Source organism: Arachis hypogaea, chromosome 15, assembly GCF_003086295.3.
Source record: "Arachis hypogaea cultivar Tifrunner chromosome 15, arahy.Tifrunner.gnm2.J5K5, whole genome shotgun sequence".
NCBI lineage: Eukaryota > Viridiplantae > Streptophyta > Magnoliopsida > Fabales > Fabaceae > Arachis > Arachis hypogaea.
The window spans coordinates 91171524-91187869 of NC_092050.1; the positions used below are offsets into that span (position 1 = coordinate 91171524).

General features: G+C 38.8%; 3 protein-coding genes across 3 annotated transcripts; 2 read left to right on the forward strand and 1 right to left on the reverse strand.

Moving 5' to 3' along the window:
- The first annotated feature begins 1460 nt into the window (after positions 1-1460).
- Positions 1461-2042, forward strand: LOC112748610 (uncharacterized). Its single transcript, XM_025796837.1, has one exon. The coding sequence runs from the start codon at positions 1461-1463 to the stop codon at positions 2040-2042; it is 582 nt and encodes a 193-aa protein (XP_025652622.1).
- A 1299-nt stretch (positions 2043-3341) lies between these two features.
- LOC112748611 (F-box protein At2g35280-like) lies at positions 3342-4056 on the forward strand. Its single transcript, XM_025796839.1, has 2 exons — positions 3342-3814; positions 3858-4056. The coding sequence occupies exons 1-2, from the start codon at positions 3342-3344 to the stop codon at positions 4054-4056; spliced, it is 672 nt and encodes a 223-aa protein (XP_025652624.1).
- Positions 4057-6236: 2180 nt separating this feature from the next.
- Positions 6237-6914, reverse strand: LOC140179257 (uncharacterized). The gene has a single exon (XM_072217937.1). It carries the CDS (start codon positions 6912-6914, stop codon positions 6237-6239), a length of 678 nt encoding a protein of 225 aa, XP_072074038.1.
- Between the last annotated feature and the right edge of the window lie 9432 nt (positions 6915-16346).

The window sequence follows — 16346 nt, forward strand, 5'->3', positions numbered from 1 at the left end:
ATGACGGTATGTGCCATTAAATTAGAAGGATCCAGTAAACATTCGTGACAATCAAACCAATCTGCAAGGAAGGATAAATCGATAAACACGTCTTTAATAATGCACACGTAAATAATTGCTGAAATGGTCCGAATTCACGATTTGGAAATGGTACTTAGCTCCATCGTAACATAAATCCCTAATTGTGTGCCAACAGGTCACATGATTTTGAAATTAACAACAGACAGATGAAAGTGGATATAATTATATTAACCGAGTTTAAGTTCCACTACAGAAGATCAAATGGGAGACAGAACAAACAAAAGATATAAAAGGATCATACAGGCCTCGACGGAAAATATGACATTAAAATATCAAGCATGTGCAGCAGGTCAAATAACTCCGGCCCCATCTTCATTCTGCCCGGCTGGACCCCGACCCTGACAGAGCAAACACTTTTACTTTTCCTCCAAAACGTTGATCCTGTGTTCCAAGTCACGCCAGGTAGAACCTTAAGCTATTCCCGTTCACGGTACTTTGTGATTTCTGCCATCAATTCTTTTGCTTTGACATCCAATTGCTGTAGGATAACGTCATTCTTTCGCTGCACTATTTTCAACTCCTTTTTCAGCCGTCGCCTTTCTTTCTCCTCTTCCTCCAGTTCATCCTTCTTTTCCTTGAAAATAAATTTGGCAGCCAACATTTCCACCTGTGCCTGCCTCAGTTCTTCTTCAGTCGTTACAACTAACCTTCAAAATCTCCTACTTCTTGACCAGTGCGGCCTCAATGAGGTCATAATCTGCAGACTTTTCATCTACACGGATGATGTTGATAAGAGCGCCGATCGAAAGTTCTGCGAGGTCGTCGGGACTAATGGCGTGGTCGGTGACGGATTCCTGTGACATTTTGTCGAGAGAAGAGGACGACATATGGCAGACTACGACGACCATTAAAGCAACAATTTTTGTTCCGGTGACGACGATTGTCCTCTGGGTGGGTCGTTCTCAGGCGATAGACGTCGAATCTTCCTTTTGAAGTTATGCTGAGGGTGTGAAGTGGAAGCCGTGGGTGGAGATGAGTGTGGCGGTGTGGCACACGGCGGAGAGAGTAGTGGAGTATCGCAGTAATAAGGAGAGTGTAGAAAAGGAGTTACAGTAGAGAAGAACTGAAGAAGGGTTAGTACTTAGTAGGGTTTGGGGTTGTCAATAATGGGCACATATATATATAAAAGATTAATTTAAACTATTTCGATGAAAAAAAACAAGAAGAAAAGATAACATTTATTTGGCGAGTAATTAAAGTAAGCAACCACAAGAAAAGATAACATTCATAAAAAAATAAGAGCACAAAAAAAGAAAACGTACGAGGCACTGAACCATTTTAACAACAAAAAAAGGATATAATAAGAGCACAAAACATTTCTTTAGTGGTTGTGTTTCGTCTTGATATTTTCCAAAACCCCTGGCCTAAGTTGCTTGCAAATGGCTGGAGGTTCCATGAAGAACAAAAAGAAAAAGAACGTAGCCAAGACGATCAGAGAGAAAGGGACCGTATCCGTTGAGTACGAATATCCGCTGAATCTTCTTCCTCACGACATATGGGTCAGGATTGCCATGACGGTTGCGCTGTATTCAATTAAGGATCTGTTCAACATGCAGGCGACTTGCAAGGTGTTTCTGGATGCAGCGAGGTACGACGCTGTTTACAAGGAGGCATCGATGTTGGAGTTGCTAATTGTATCCTTTTTATACTACTATGGCCGACCTGAACACAGGTTCATAGAATGCTGCGCGGAGGCAGGAAATCCGGTTGCCCTACTCCGGGTGGGGATGACTGAATTTGTCTGGATTGGTCACTGCGACAGTGGAATGGATACTTTGACTATGGCTACAACTGGGGGCGACCTGGAAACCTGTTACATGTGTGCGATGCTGCTATTGTCTCATGCCAAGGAAGACAAAGAGCACATGCGAAAAGGACTTGAATTTTTTGAGATTGTAGGTGATTCTGGGGCGCTCGAAAGGTGCAGAGAGGTCTTCAAGCAAGTATTTGCGGGTCCGTAGGTGGAGGTTAAGCTGTTGGATCCTGGACTGCCTGAGGTTTGTTGGTCCACCAATTGCCGCACCAGAGGCACCATGGGTGATGTGGAAGATTTGTCCCGCGTCTCGTGTGTACAATGCCTGGCCGATTACGAGGTTCGAGTTTTCCGGGAGTTGTTTGTTTCGAATAAAAATGTCTATTCTGGGGTTTGTGTTTCCCAAGTTTGTTGTTTATGCTTCTCGTATCTGGTATTACCATACGAAGCATTATCTCCACTTTTGTTAAGAATTTACGCTTGGTTATCCTCATATTAAATATATTTTAATTGTGTTTCTATTTTCATGCGTGGATGGATCTTAGTTAGTTTGAATTGGTTAAGCTTCATGGTGGAATATGGTTTAGGGGTTTTCCCTCGCCTGGATGCTCAGAATTGGAAAAGTAAATTGAAGAACTCCAACGGAGTAGTAGAGGTATACCGGCACGCAGACCCCACGTTCAGGAGTAAGCGTATACTTCACGCGGAAGTAGGTTCAGAAGCAGGGGTGCAGGGATACCAGGGTCAGGACTAGGGGTGAACTTGTACCTACTTAGATAGAAAAAAAAGTTTGTTCTATCAATCAATATATTAAATTGAATGCAATTAATTGCAAATAAAAAAAATTATCATTTAATTCGATAATTTAATTTAATTTGACCATTTACGGTTTGTTAATCGGGTTAAAATTCCTTAATCTACATGATTACGACATGTATTTAATTGTTTTATCTGATGTTTCTTAATATTAACTGTTATCAATGAGCTTAAATAAAATTGCAAACAACCAAAACGTCATTAACGTTTCCCATTTTTGGATATCGAGGCAAATTGGAAAATGAAAACGAGATTACCCACTGCCGTTTGGCAGAAGAAAGACACTTCTACTTGTATGTATATATAAATATGGGTATAAGTACATATATTAAATGTATTAATTATCCGGTATTATCCATAATGTTGGGCAACAAAATGTCTGACGCGCTAATCAATAATAATTAATTCCAGTATATAATATAATATATAATTTTTTCTGACCGATAATATAATATATTATATACATATATATTTATATATAAATTAACTTTTATAGGATAGAAGATAAATGTTATAGTTGAGGATATACACGTTTTGAAAATTGGTATTATCGCGATAACCGATAAGTTTAAATGATATTAATAATATATAAAAGCTTACATTCCGACTCTTAATTGGCGGTCGTTTCTCCTCTTAATAATTTCTGATAATCCCCAGCAATCCCCTTCCAGCCCCTGCCGAGCCCTTGCAAATGGCTGGATCTTCCAAGACAATCAGAAAGGAAGGGAACATGCCCGTCGAGCATGAATGCCCGCTGAATCTTCTTCCTCGCGATATATGGGTGAGGATTGCCACTAAGGTTGCATCGAATTCGATTCATGATCTGTTCAACATGCAGGCGACTTGCAAGGTGTGTTTGGATGCAGCGAGTTCAGAAGCTGTGTACCAACATGCGATGATGTGGTATATACCGTTAGTGTCCTTTTTATTTTACCTTGATCGACCGGAAAGGAGGTTCCTCGATCGCTGCATTGAAGCAGAAAATGTGGATGCTATACTCTGGCAGGGGTTGGCGGAGTATTTCTGGATTGCCCGCCGTGGCATTGGGATGGAACTGCTTTTTAGGGCCTCGACGGAGGGCAGCATCGACGCAGGTTACCTGTTTGCAATGTTGCTACTGTGTGATCACGAAGACGAAGAAGAACTACAAATGGATGTTGAAATGTTAGAGTTTATTCGTACTTCTTGCAAAGGTCAAATGGTGCAGGGAGTTCTTCACGGACATTTTCTGGGAGCGATGGGTTGATGAGAGACCATCGGATCCGGGACATGCCGTGGCTTGTCGGTCCACAACTTGCACTACCCGCGGCACCATTCCTGGTGTGAATGATGTGTCCCGTGTCTCGTGTGTATACTACCTGGCGGATTATGAGGTCAGGGTTTTCTTGGAGATGATTAGATTTTAGATATAATTAAGAAAATTAAGTTTTACGTAGGGATTACAGAAAATCAAAAGGACCGTTAAAGAAACAAAGCAAATAAAGATTTGAAAAATAGAAGCCGTAGGTCATATACCCCCAACATCATCTTCGTTCTACCCGGCGGGCTCCTAATCGTTAGAGCCGTGTGCCGTTGGCGGAGCTTGACCATACAATTGGCGGACCAATAACCCTTGGTTGATCTCCACAACCTCGAGCCTGCCTTCCACTTCACGCCACGGTGCCATCTCTTGCTGTTCCCTTTGACGAAGATCGGCAATTTCTTCCTTCAATTTGTTTGCTTTGTCATCCAGTTGGTAAATAGTCATTTGATGCTGTTCCAGCTCCGTGCGCAACTTCTCTTGCAATCGGCAACCTTCCTCCAGTTGATGCTCCATTGCCCTCGCCCTAACCTTGGCGGTAATACTCTCCAGCCTCGCCTACCTTAGTTCTACTTCTGTCGTTTGAAGTCTATCGCTCAAAAACCTCTCCCTCCAACGGAGGGTGTCGATCAGATCTGCGGTCAGAAGTTTTGCGAGGTCGTCGGGACTAACGACGTGGTCGTTAAGGGATTCATGCGACATTTTCTCAGATGAAGACAGGGAGCTCTGCTCAACGATGAAGGCCCTTCAAGCAAGGATTTTTCTCCTGGAAGAGAGGTTAGAGAAGGTACAGATTATAAGAACTGACGAATGGTTATGACGAACTTACTTATTACTTGTGCATTGATATAAAGTTGTTTCGTATTTCTTTATTTTGATTACTTTGTTTAAACTTTTTAGTCAAAATTTTAGTTTTAAATAAATAATGTACGTCTGTTATTCTTTGAAAAATTAAGATAATAATGCCCCTAGTGGTTTTATGGGTAAACGAATAAAAGATATGGGGAAACGTATGTTGTATTGAGTACCATGGATTGCGCAGAAGTAGTAATAAATACAAATCTTGGCAAGAGCTTAGGCCAAATAATCTTTCTTCCAAGGTGAGATTCGATCTGAACTTTTCTGCTACTGAAGAGAGTCGATATGACGTTAGAATAGACAGAAAGGGCTGAAGGGTTGTGTACTGCTATTAATAACGTGATAGATGGGGCTGACGGTGAGTTTATACAAAAATGATTACTTGCAGAGGCAATGGGGAGTCACCGAAGGGGAGGTCATTAACGGGGAACAATTTTTTTTATAAATAAAATTTTTCATACGAAATGACAAAACACATAAATAGCGGTGCATGAAATTATCTACTAATTGCCATAAAATGATAGCAACACGAGTTACATAATAGCATAATCCTTACATAATACATATATTAGATAACCAAAAAAATAAGGTGAACCTAATCCTATCCTATCAGTCAAAGAGGTAGACAAACAAGATCAACTCATAGTCTGCCTAACAATGCACGCATGGAAGATGAGCAGCACCTCCGTCACCGTCGTTTACGTGCCACCCTCTTCCATAGCGTTGATGCTGGTAAATAGCACCCATGTTTCCACGGCTTGGACATGCATGTGAAACACACACTAGATTCTCTCCGTTTAGTACTGGCACGCGATGCAGGTGTGTCCACGACCCTTGGATAATGCCGCGGAACACCAATTTGTAGATTGTTAGGGCACCGACCGCCTCAAGCCCACGAAATGTTCCAAGCCCTTGTTCTTTGCCTTGGCATCGTCAGTTAGCATCAGCACCATTGACACTGTGTACTGGGTGGACGAATGGCCATGGGATTCGACAATGTGCATCGCTTCCATCCCCGCAAAATAACACCCACCAAGGAAAAGGTCTGACACAGCAGCCCGAAACAAATTTTCCAGGTGCCCGCTCTGCCTGCATCACGCTAAGAAGTCCCTTCCCCCTTAGTGCATCGGACTCACACTACACCACCTTCGTTTGATGTTTTCTAGTTTTTTTTTTCTTTTGCTCTTTTTGTGTTGCGGTATCCGATTAATATATATAAGTATCGGTTTAACCAAGACATGGTTTGCCTGTTATTTGTTGGGATTTATAAATGAGTAATCGGCTAGATAATATAAATCACTGTTGAATATTTACATCATGGATATATAAAAAACATAGCATTCATTATACGATAAGCAATATAATATTTAATTATATCTCAATCCTAAACCCAGTGTTGATCCGTCAACCACAATATGCCTGACAACCCTAAACTCTAAGTATGTCTACGTATCGTTCCACCTCGTAGTCAGCGCGACAGTGGATGCACGGAATATGGTCGGCGCCTCCGACACCGTGGACATAGCCCCGCTCTGCCGCCATTCGACGGTAGTCACAAACCGTATGTTCTTCTCCCTTTTCTGGCATTTGGACTTCATCCGGCCAAGAAATTGTGAGAACCGCAAAGCAACTCGAGTAACATGCGGTGAGTAAACCACCCGCTTCGAGCGCCTGAAATAGTTCCAAACCATTTTCTTTTGCCTCATTGTCGTCCCTTTGGATGAGCGACTCCATTGAAAGTACGTACTTGGCAGCGTCCAAGCCATTGCTTACTGCATTCTGCAGCATTTCCCATCCGATGGCGTGGTTATGTTGTATGTAGAGCTCCTGCAGCACCTCCCGAAACAGAAGCTCTGGCTGACCAATCTCAAAGCACCTCTCAAAAAATCTTTGCCCTATCGGGTCGCGTCTCCACCACCAGTTCATCTCATGCGGGGGTGGTATGGAAACCATCCTGAGCATAGTATCCTCTTCGCCTGCATCGCGCGCAGCGCAACACGTCATACGGAACCTGCACAGGTCCTCAATAGAGTTTGATGCGACTTTAATGTCTATGGCTAACCAAACGTCGCGGGGTAGTTCGACGGCAGCAGACAAACGCTCCATTGTAACTTTCCGTTGGACGAGGGCCTGGCAGTGTATATGCTTATGACGGTGTTATCCAGTGGTGTAGAAAATATGCGTGCAAGCATATTTATGGTTTAACTGCGCCCTTTCAAATCTAGTTCTCTCGACCTAAACTATCGCATCTTATCCTTGGCGAAATCCATTTTCATTTTTTTCAAACAAAAAAGCATCTATGCACTTGCACTGCAAAGGTAAATAACCTTATTAATTGAAGGCATCTAATGGAAATCTGTCCTGATGGAAATCGCAACAGACGTCCATGCACGAAACACGAAACATAAAGGGAAATGCCGTAAACACACAAAGTCATAATTTGTGAGTAAGACAAACTTGGATCGCTACACATGCTCGCAGTGTACCCAAATAAAAAACAAAAAAAAAGCAACCTAATAATAACTTGGAGCTGGTTGAACCATGCATCCTATGCAGTACCAGGTGATTGACTTAGGTGTTCTTCTTTGATTTCATCCTCCATGACTCTACCTTGCTCAACACACACTCTTTGAGTTTGTTGAATGGTGTGCTGGTCAGGTTCACCGCAGTTGTTTCCCTGATCTCATTCTCCCGTAACTGTAAAATGGTCTACACTCGGGTTTAATGTGCCCGTATAATATAATAACCATAATCTAATTTTTTTATTTGAGCGTACTTACAATCCCGTCCATGATCGGGTTGAAGTTGTCCCCCATGTTGAGCCACCCAATGACCCAGATCTCAGAGTTCATCCTGAATGTTGATAAGATGAATAGGCAATAACCGTCAGTATGTATTATGGATAACCCGTGAAACGCTTAGATGGCATTGGTGCGTGGCAAAAGTTAGGCCAATTAAGAGATTTTTAATAAGAGAACAGCGTTGCAAGTATAGCTCTTAACCAGCTAAAATCCGCCTCACCAATTTAAAAAGGGTGTCACAAAAATTTACAATAAAAATATTGGGAGTATGAATCCCAGGTCATCTCCCAACGAGTTGAAAGGAAGGGTGCTATTTTATTAATTAGGAATTTCCAAGAGAGTTTAAGTTTGGATAACGAGTAATTAAATATTTGTAAATTAAAGTAATAAAAACTAAGAATGATTATTAATATTCTAGATAAAAAGACTTTACTGGGGGCATGATTAATTGGAAGTTCTATCCTTGTTGGGATCTCTTAAATGTAGTATTAAAAAGGTTGTTGTTTTCACTTAGTTAACCATTACTAAATAAAGGAAAATCAAGTGATTGAGCTAACACTTATTCACAAATCCTAGTCCTCTCCCTTGGGAAGGTCTAGCGTTAGTAAATACAAAACTAGCCAATAACTTCCAATTTAACCATCACTTAAGCCTTCCAACTCAAGTGTCTCCTTTTAATCATCCCCCATGTCAAGTATGTAGTCTACTCCATTGGCATGAATATAACGCTCACAAAAATAATAGAAGAAGACATGATAAATTAAATTAAATTAAAAGTAAAAGTAATCCTTTGCATTAACAATCCATGAAAATAATCCAATTACTACTTTGAACAAGAATTAAGAATATGGAATAAATAAAAGAGTAAGTAGGGAAACATACTATAATAGTATCTTCAACGGAGGTAATGACTCTTCAATATCCAAAAGCAAAAGCAATAAACTATGAATGTCAAGAGAAACTAGAGGGAGAGTAATTCCTCTCTAAATTTAGATCTAAAAACCTAAAACTATCCTAATGTGTGAATGTATCTAAAATTGTGTTGTGTAAAAAGGTATCTCTTGAGTCTCTACGTGTTCCCTGGCTTTATTCTGTGTTTCTGGGCTGAAAACTGGGTCAAAATGCAGCCCGAAATCGCCCCCAGCTTTTTTTGTTAATTTTGCAGATCGCACAGGTCACGCGTACGCGTCGTCCGCGTGTTCGCGTCATTCAGCAATTTTGATACACGGATCACGGCATCGAATAGTATAAAGGAGAATTAAAATACATAAATTAAAGATCTATAGGAAGCAAGTTTCCAATCATAAAACAACACTAGGAAGGAAAATATAAAATCATGCAATTAGTATGAATAAGTGGGTGATGACTTGATGAAACCACTCAATTAAACACAAGATAAACCATGAAATAGTGGTTTATCAACCTCCCCACACTTAAACATTAGCATGTCATCATGCTTAGCTTAAGGAGATAAAACAAATGAGTAGGGAAAAGTAAGACTCATGCAATGCAATGCAACCTATGTATATGAATGCAACTATATGCTTAAATGATTTTGTCTACTTGGTTAAAAATAAATAAGTTCTTTCAAGACAAAAATAAATCAAATTCCACTAACTCAAATTATACAATAAAAGTAAGTAAATTCGTAGGAAGATAGCTTATGAAAGCAGGGAATATAGAATTAAGCATTGAACCCTTACTGATGGTGTATATGCATTCTAGTCACTCTAGTGTATAGGGTAATCACTCTACTCTTCTCTAATCATGCTTTCTAAAATTTGTTCTTCATCTAACCAATCAACAAGTATTTAATGTACCAATACAAACATCATGAGGTCTTTTTAAAGTTGTAATGGGGCTAAGGTAAAGGTGAGGATATATATATGGCTAAGTGAGCTATAAATTGAATCCTTGATTATCCTAAGTTATCACCTAACATACATACTCTATTTTCTTCTTAGATCATCCTTAACTACCCAAAATTCTCCCACTTTTGTTTTACATACTCATGCATCAACTTTTCTCTTAACTTGTATCACATATGCATTGATTTTTTATTAAGCTTAACATTGGGGTAATTTTGTCCCCTTATTCATTTATTTAATCACTTAATTACTTGAATATATATATATATATATATATATATATATATATATATATATATATATAAGAAGCATAAAAATAAACATAACATTGCCAATGCACATGGATTTTTAATTTTTCTAGTTTCACATGAGTAGGTACCCAAATTCCCAATATTTTATCATGACACATTCTCTTATTAACCCATGTTCCCATAATTTCCCCATACTTAATTGACACACAATTTCTATCTTAAGCTAACCAAAGATTCAATTTGGGGTATTTCTTGTTTTTCTGCTTAAGGCTAGTAATGTGGTAAAATATAGAACAAATGGGATTAAAAGGCTCAAAATGACTAACAAAGGTAAATGGAAGGGTAGGCTATTTGGGGTAAGTGAGTTAATAAAATAATGGCCTCAATCATATGCATGCATATAACACATTAAATATTGGACATATAGGATGGAACAAAATATAGATCACAATCATAGAGAAGCAAACACACAAGAATAAAATTTTATGGTTAAATATTGTAACCATGTCATTAGGCTCAAGCCTCACAGGTTGTGTGTTCTAGCTTTTAACTACGTTCCAAATACAATTCCAAACAAGTTTAACACAAAAGTTTTGATTTAAATTAGTGAAATTTCTCAAAAATGGAGTCTTAAAAAGAAACTTTATTATTTTATAACCAAATAGAACATGCATGTACAAATTCTTATTATGATGCTATTTATCCTATCCTAATAAAAGAAAAATAATTAAATATCCTATTTTATTGGTGTTAAGAAAGAGAAATTACCTCCGGAAGTCAGGTACTGACTGACCTCCCCACACTTAAAGCTTGGCACCGTCCTCGGTGCCATCAGTCAGGAACAAATGGGGCTGGTAGCAGCATCTCCACAATCGGGACCGTCATGGCTCCTTGTGCTGGTAAATGAAGTGGAGTTCGGGGTGTCTGGGTTTTCTTCAGGTGGGTGGTTACTAACAAGTAGCTCCTTGAGGTATGTAAATCTGTGCTTGTTACATCGCTCCCTTTGCTTTCCTTTCCGTTCAAGCCGGTCTAATCTCTCAAGTATCTGATGGAGTAGTTGGTTTGTTGAAGGTGCTTGTGATGTGGAAGGATTAGGAATATCTTCAGCCTTATCTGCAGGCTGGCTAGTAGTGATTGCTGGAGGTCTGACATACTTCCCGTTAGGGACTATCTGATCATCTCGTGGAATAATGGCCTTAGTGTCCCCAGCTCTGTAGGATACTCCGGTTGCTGAGACTAGATCTGAAACCAAGGCAGGAAAAGGTAGGTTGCCCGCAATCTGTACGTGTCCTATAGCATGCCGAATGTGTCTTGGTAAATTGAGGTGCTGATCTGTAAGGATACACCAGAGTAGAACAGCCATGTCTGTAGTGAAGGAGGGCTCGTGAGTGCTCGGAAAGACATAATGGGACATAATCTGTGCCCAAACTCGAGCCTCCAAGGTGAGTGCTGAAGCCAATATGCTCTTAGGTCGAGATCGATGGTATCCATAGGTCCATCTACTGCCAAGTTGTGCTATTACTCTGAGAACGGCGTCCCAGTCACTTTGGTATGTCTGGCGTTTGAATGAGGCTTCTTGGAATGCGTCCAATCCTTCTGGTGCAGGGGGAAGATCTAAAGCTCGTTGAATGGCCTCTTCTGTTATGGGGAATTGCTTCTGAAGGACATAGACAGACTGCATGGTTGGCATGTGAAAATTGGAGTAGAATTCAACTACCCATGAAAGATTAACCTGCCTTGGCTGTCTCCGTAGGAATCCCCAATGTCTTCGTTCAATTCATGGCTCAATAAATTCAACAATGTTGGTCGGGAGGATGAGAAGGTATTCATTATTATAATTCCTCTCAGCCAGGATAGGGAACATCTACTCACAGTAGCGATTAGTGAACCGCGCAGTGTCCTTTGCTGGAAAAGCTTTCTCTTTTTTATCGACCTTGATGATCCTCTTGATTCGCTTTGTTGAGGGCTTTACTGCGGTTGAAAAAGGTTCTGCCACTAGTGCTCTTTTTGGTCCTTTCCTTGCTGGTAGTTTGGGAGTAGCTTTCTCTTTACCTTTCTTGGTGGCCATCCTGAAAAGTGAAAAAGAAAGTAATATGTAAAGCTAAGGGTTCGAGCAAGGTAGTGGATAGTATAGGTGATAATCAATACATGGTAAAGAGGGATGTCGTTAACACATGGTCATGACTACATGTTTATTGCCATGCCGACAAAGGCATGAGTAGCATAGATCAAGCATTAAATGTCCAAGTTAGATTATCAACTCTTTCAAACTAACAATCTGTTTGTATTAACAATTATATTTAATCAATAAAATATAAAAAGGGATTTTGTGAAAAACAGGCATTAGAGTAGTAGAATAGAATAATATAAAATAATGTGGAATGCTATACGGGCTTTTTCACAAACACATAGCATGCATGGTGAATATGTTATTGACAGTATTAAAGTGAACATGCAAGCAACCCTTTAAGAAGTAATATTAATTGTCAAACAATTCCAAAATAACTCATAAGCAAAATGTAAAAGAAAATAATCACCCAATTAAATTTCTAACACCAATTAAAGGAATAAAAAGAAAAGAAGGAAAAGGAAAATATAGATAATGAAAGTAAGAAAAAGAAAAAGAAAACATAAAAATAATAAAGGAAAAGTAAAAACTAAGGAAAGAAAGAAAAGAACCTTGATAATGGATGTGAAAAAATAAGGGAGGAGAAAGTAAAAAGTGAGAAAGAATAAAGAAGGAAGAAGAGAGAATAAAGAAATAAGAAGGGAAAAGAAAACATTTTGATTTAGGGAAGAAAAGATATGATAGTTGGCGTTTATCTGGATAAGCTGTGCGTCACATGTGACGCGGACGCGTAAAGCACGCGATCGCGCGGTGAGTGAAAAGTTCAGGTGACGCGGACGCGTGGGTCACACGATCGCATGACCTGATTTGTGCTATTGGCGCGAGTGCAGTCTCGCGTACGCACAACTCTTTATTTTAAATGCATTTTGCCAAAAATCTAGGTGACGCGTGCGCGTGGGTGACGCGCACGCGTGAATGGCCATATTTTTTAAAACGACGCGGACGCGTGGGGCACGTTTTCGCGTGATAGGGCTTGTGCTTCTAGCATCATTCCAGCCCCACTCCATCATAACTCTCTGCCATACACCTCTTTACGTCGATTTCGCAGGGCCACGCGTTCGCGTGGGTGACGCGCACGCGTGGGAGGCTATTTTTCAAAATGACGCAGACGCGTCATTGACGCGTTTGCGTGGGCATGCTTGTGCCATAGGCACGCCTCGAGCCATGCTTTTGCGTGACTCTCTGCTTCTTTTCTTCCATGTTTCGAATGCACCTATGACGCGGACTGACGTTAGGATTTTTGCCAGTAAAGAATGTCATAAAAACAGTCGCGTTGTAGATATAGTCTCTAAACCAACAAAAATCCCTTCGTACAAACGTTTTGGTTGTCACAAGTAACAAACCCCTTTGAAATTGATAACCGAGTATTCAAACCTCGTGTCGTCTTCTCAAGGAATTGCAGGGAGGTATGTTCTTATTATTGGTTATGGAGATTGTAAATTTGGGGGTTTGAGAAATTTGGAGTTTGGGCAATGTGCACAGGTATATTTAAATGACAAGTAAAATAAATTAACAATAATAAAATCTCTTGGCAAGGTATGGAGAACTGGAGGTCCTATCCTAGTTATCCTTATCAATTGTGATGAGAATTGGATTCTTCCCCCACCTTATTAACCTCTAACTATGAAGATAAGTTAAGTGGATGAATTAATTCTTGAAGAATTCCAATTCTCAATCAACAATGGGTTTGATAACTCAAGAGTTACCAATTATTTAACCAAAGCCAAAAGGAAGAAAATATGTAAGTTAAATTGAGAGTACTTATAAATAAAGCAAAGCAGAATTAAATCTGAAATTACCTCGAATTGCATTAATAATGGAAGATCACTCTAAATATAAAGAGTTTATAAATTAAATTAGGAAAATAAATAAAAATAAAGAACCTGGGATTGAGAGTCACTCCTAAAACTAAGAGAAATCCTAAATCCTAATCCTAAGAGAGAGGAGAGAACCTCTCTCTCTAAAAACTATATCTACTCCTAAAATTGTGAATTATGAGAGCCTTCTTATGAATGGATGCAATCCCCCACTTTATAGCCTCTAATCTGTGTTTTCTGGGCCGCAAACTGGGTCAAAAACAGTCCAGAATTCGCTGGGTTCGAATTTTGCCATGCTGGATTTCCGTCATTGCAATGCGGCCGCATGGATCACGCGGTCGCGTCGCCTAGCATCAGGGAAACTATAACATATTATATATCAAATCGAAGCTCCGGACGTTAGCTTTCCAACACAACTGGAACCGCATCGTTTGGACCTCTGTAGCTAAAGTTATAGCTGTTTGAGTGCAGAGAGGTCAGGCTGGACAGCTTAGCAATTTCTTCATCTTCTTGTATTCCTTCCACTTTTGCATGCTTCCTTTCCATCCTCTGAGCCATTCCTGCCCTGTAATCTCTGAAATCACTTAACACACATATCAAGGCATCTAATGGTAATAAGAGAGGATTAATAATAAGCAAATATAAGATCAAAGAACCATGTTTTCAATCAAAACACATAATCAGGAAGGAAATATAAAACCATGCAAATAGTATGAATAAGTGGGTAAAGAGTTGGTAAAAACCACTCAATTGAGCACAAGATAAACCATGAAATAGTGGTTTATCAACCTCCCCACACTTAAACACTAGCATGTCCTCATGCTAAGCTCAAGAGAAGCTATAAAGATGAAGAGGAATGGTATGAAATGCAACCTATGAATGCAACTACATGCAAAATGTTTCTACCTACTTGGTTAAAAATAAATAAATTCTCCAAGACAAATATAAATTAGATTTCACTAATTCAAATTATACAAAATAGGGCACAAGAAAACTTGTAAGAAGATAGCTCATGAAAGCAGGGAACATAGAATTTAGCACTGAACCCTTACTGGTAGTGTATATCACTCTAACTCTCAAGTGTATAGGGTAATTCACTCTACTCTTCTCTAATCATGCTTTCTAAACTTTTTTCTTCATCTAACCAATCAAAAAATATTTAATGTACCAATGCAAACATCATGAGGTCTTTTCAAGGTTGTAATGGGGCTGAGGTAAAGGTAAGGATATATGTATGGCCAAGTGAGCTATAATATGAATCTTCAATTAACCTAAGCTCTCACCTAATATACATATACTCTATATACTTTTAAATTCATGCCTAGCTACCCATAATTCTCACTTTTGTATAATTTCCATACTCATGTACCAAATTTTTCTTTAATTTTTATCACATGTGCATTGATCTTTTATTAAACTTAATATTAGGGTAATTTTGTCCCCTTATTTACTTATTTATTGAGTATTTTTGGATTTTTCTCTTTTTTCTCTTTTTTTTTCTCTTTTTTTTTTTATATTTTTTTTATTTAGAGAAACAAACATAACTTATAAATGGACATGGATTTTCTATTATTTTTCTATTTTGGTTTTTCATGAGTAGGTTCCCAAATTCCTGATATTCAAATAAATTAGAAACATTATACATTTCCTTTATTAACCCATGTTCCCACACTTTCCCCATACTTAATTAACACACTATCTTAAGCTAACCAAAGATTCAATTGGGATATTTAATTATTTTTCTGCTTTAAGGCTAGTGATGTGGTAAAATACAGAACAAGAGGGGGTAAAAAGGCTCAAAGTGGCTGACAAGGGTGATTTAAAGGGTAAGCTTATTTGGGATAAGTGAGCTAAAATCAAATAATGGCCTCAATCATATGCAAACATGTAAATACACTAAATAATGGACATATAGGTTGGAACAAAATATAGATTACAATCATAGAGAAGGGAACACACAGGAATAAAATATTTATGGTTAAATAATGTAACCATGTAAATAAGTTCAAAGTCTCACAGGTTGTGTGTTCTTTGGCTCAAAAACCATGTTCCAAATACAACTTCAAACAAGTTTAACACAAAAAATTTTGGTTTTAAATTAGTGAAAATTTTCAAAAAATAGGATCTTAAGAAGAAACTTATTATTTTAACCAAGCAGTAACTAAATGCAAAAATCAAATAAACATGCAATTAAATATGCAAATGCAACAATTAACAGAGAAAATAAAATATTGGTGTTTGAGACAGGAAAGTACTAACCCATGGAGATCGGTATCGACCTCCCCACACTTAAAGATTGCACCATCCTCGGTGCATGCGAAGATGTGCAAGTGGATGGGTTGCTTCAACTTATGCTCTTCTTATCAAGGAATGTGCGTAGAAACTTGTTTGTCTCTCCCATTAAGAAGCTTTTCCTCTCCCTTTGTGGTGGCCATCCTGAAAGAAGAGGGAAAAGAAAAAGTAACCCAAAAAAGATAGAAAATAAATAAATAAATAAAATGTGGGTGTTAATGCCAGATAATAAGGGTCTCAATTACATGGTAGCTACAACATGCAAGTGAGAAAACAATAGAAGTACATGGCAGATCAAGAGTGCAAAAATTTGTAACAATGGGAGGAGAGAGTGGGTAATGAAAGACAATGTAAGTTCGTGGCAATGCAAATGAAGTGCAA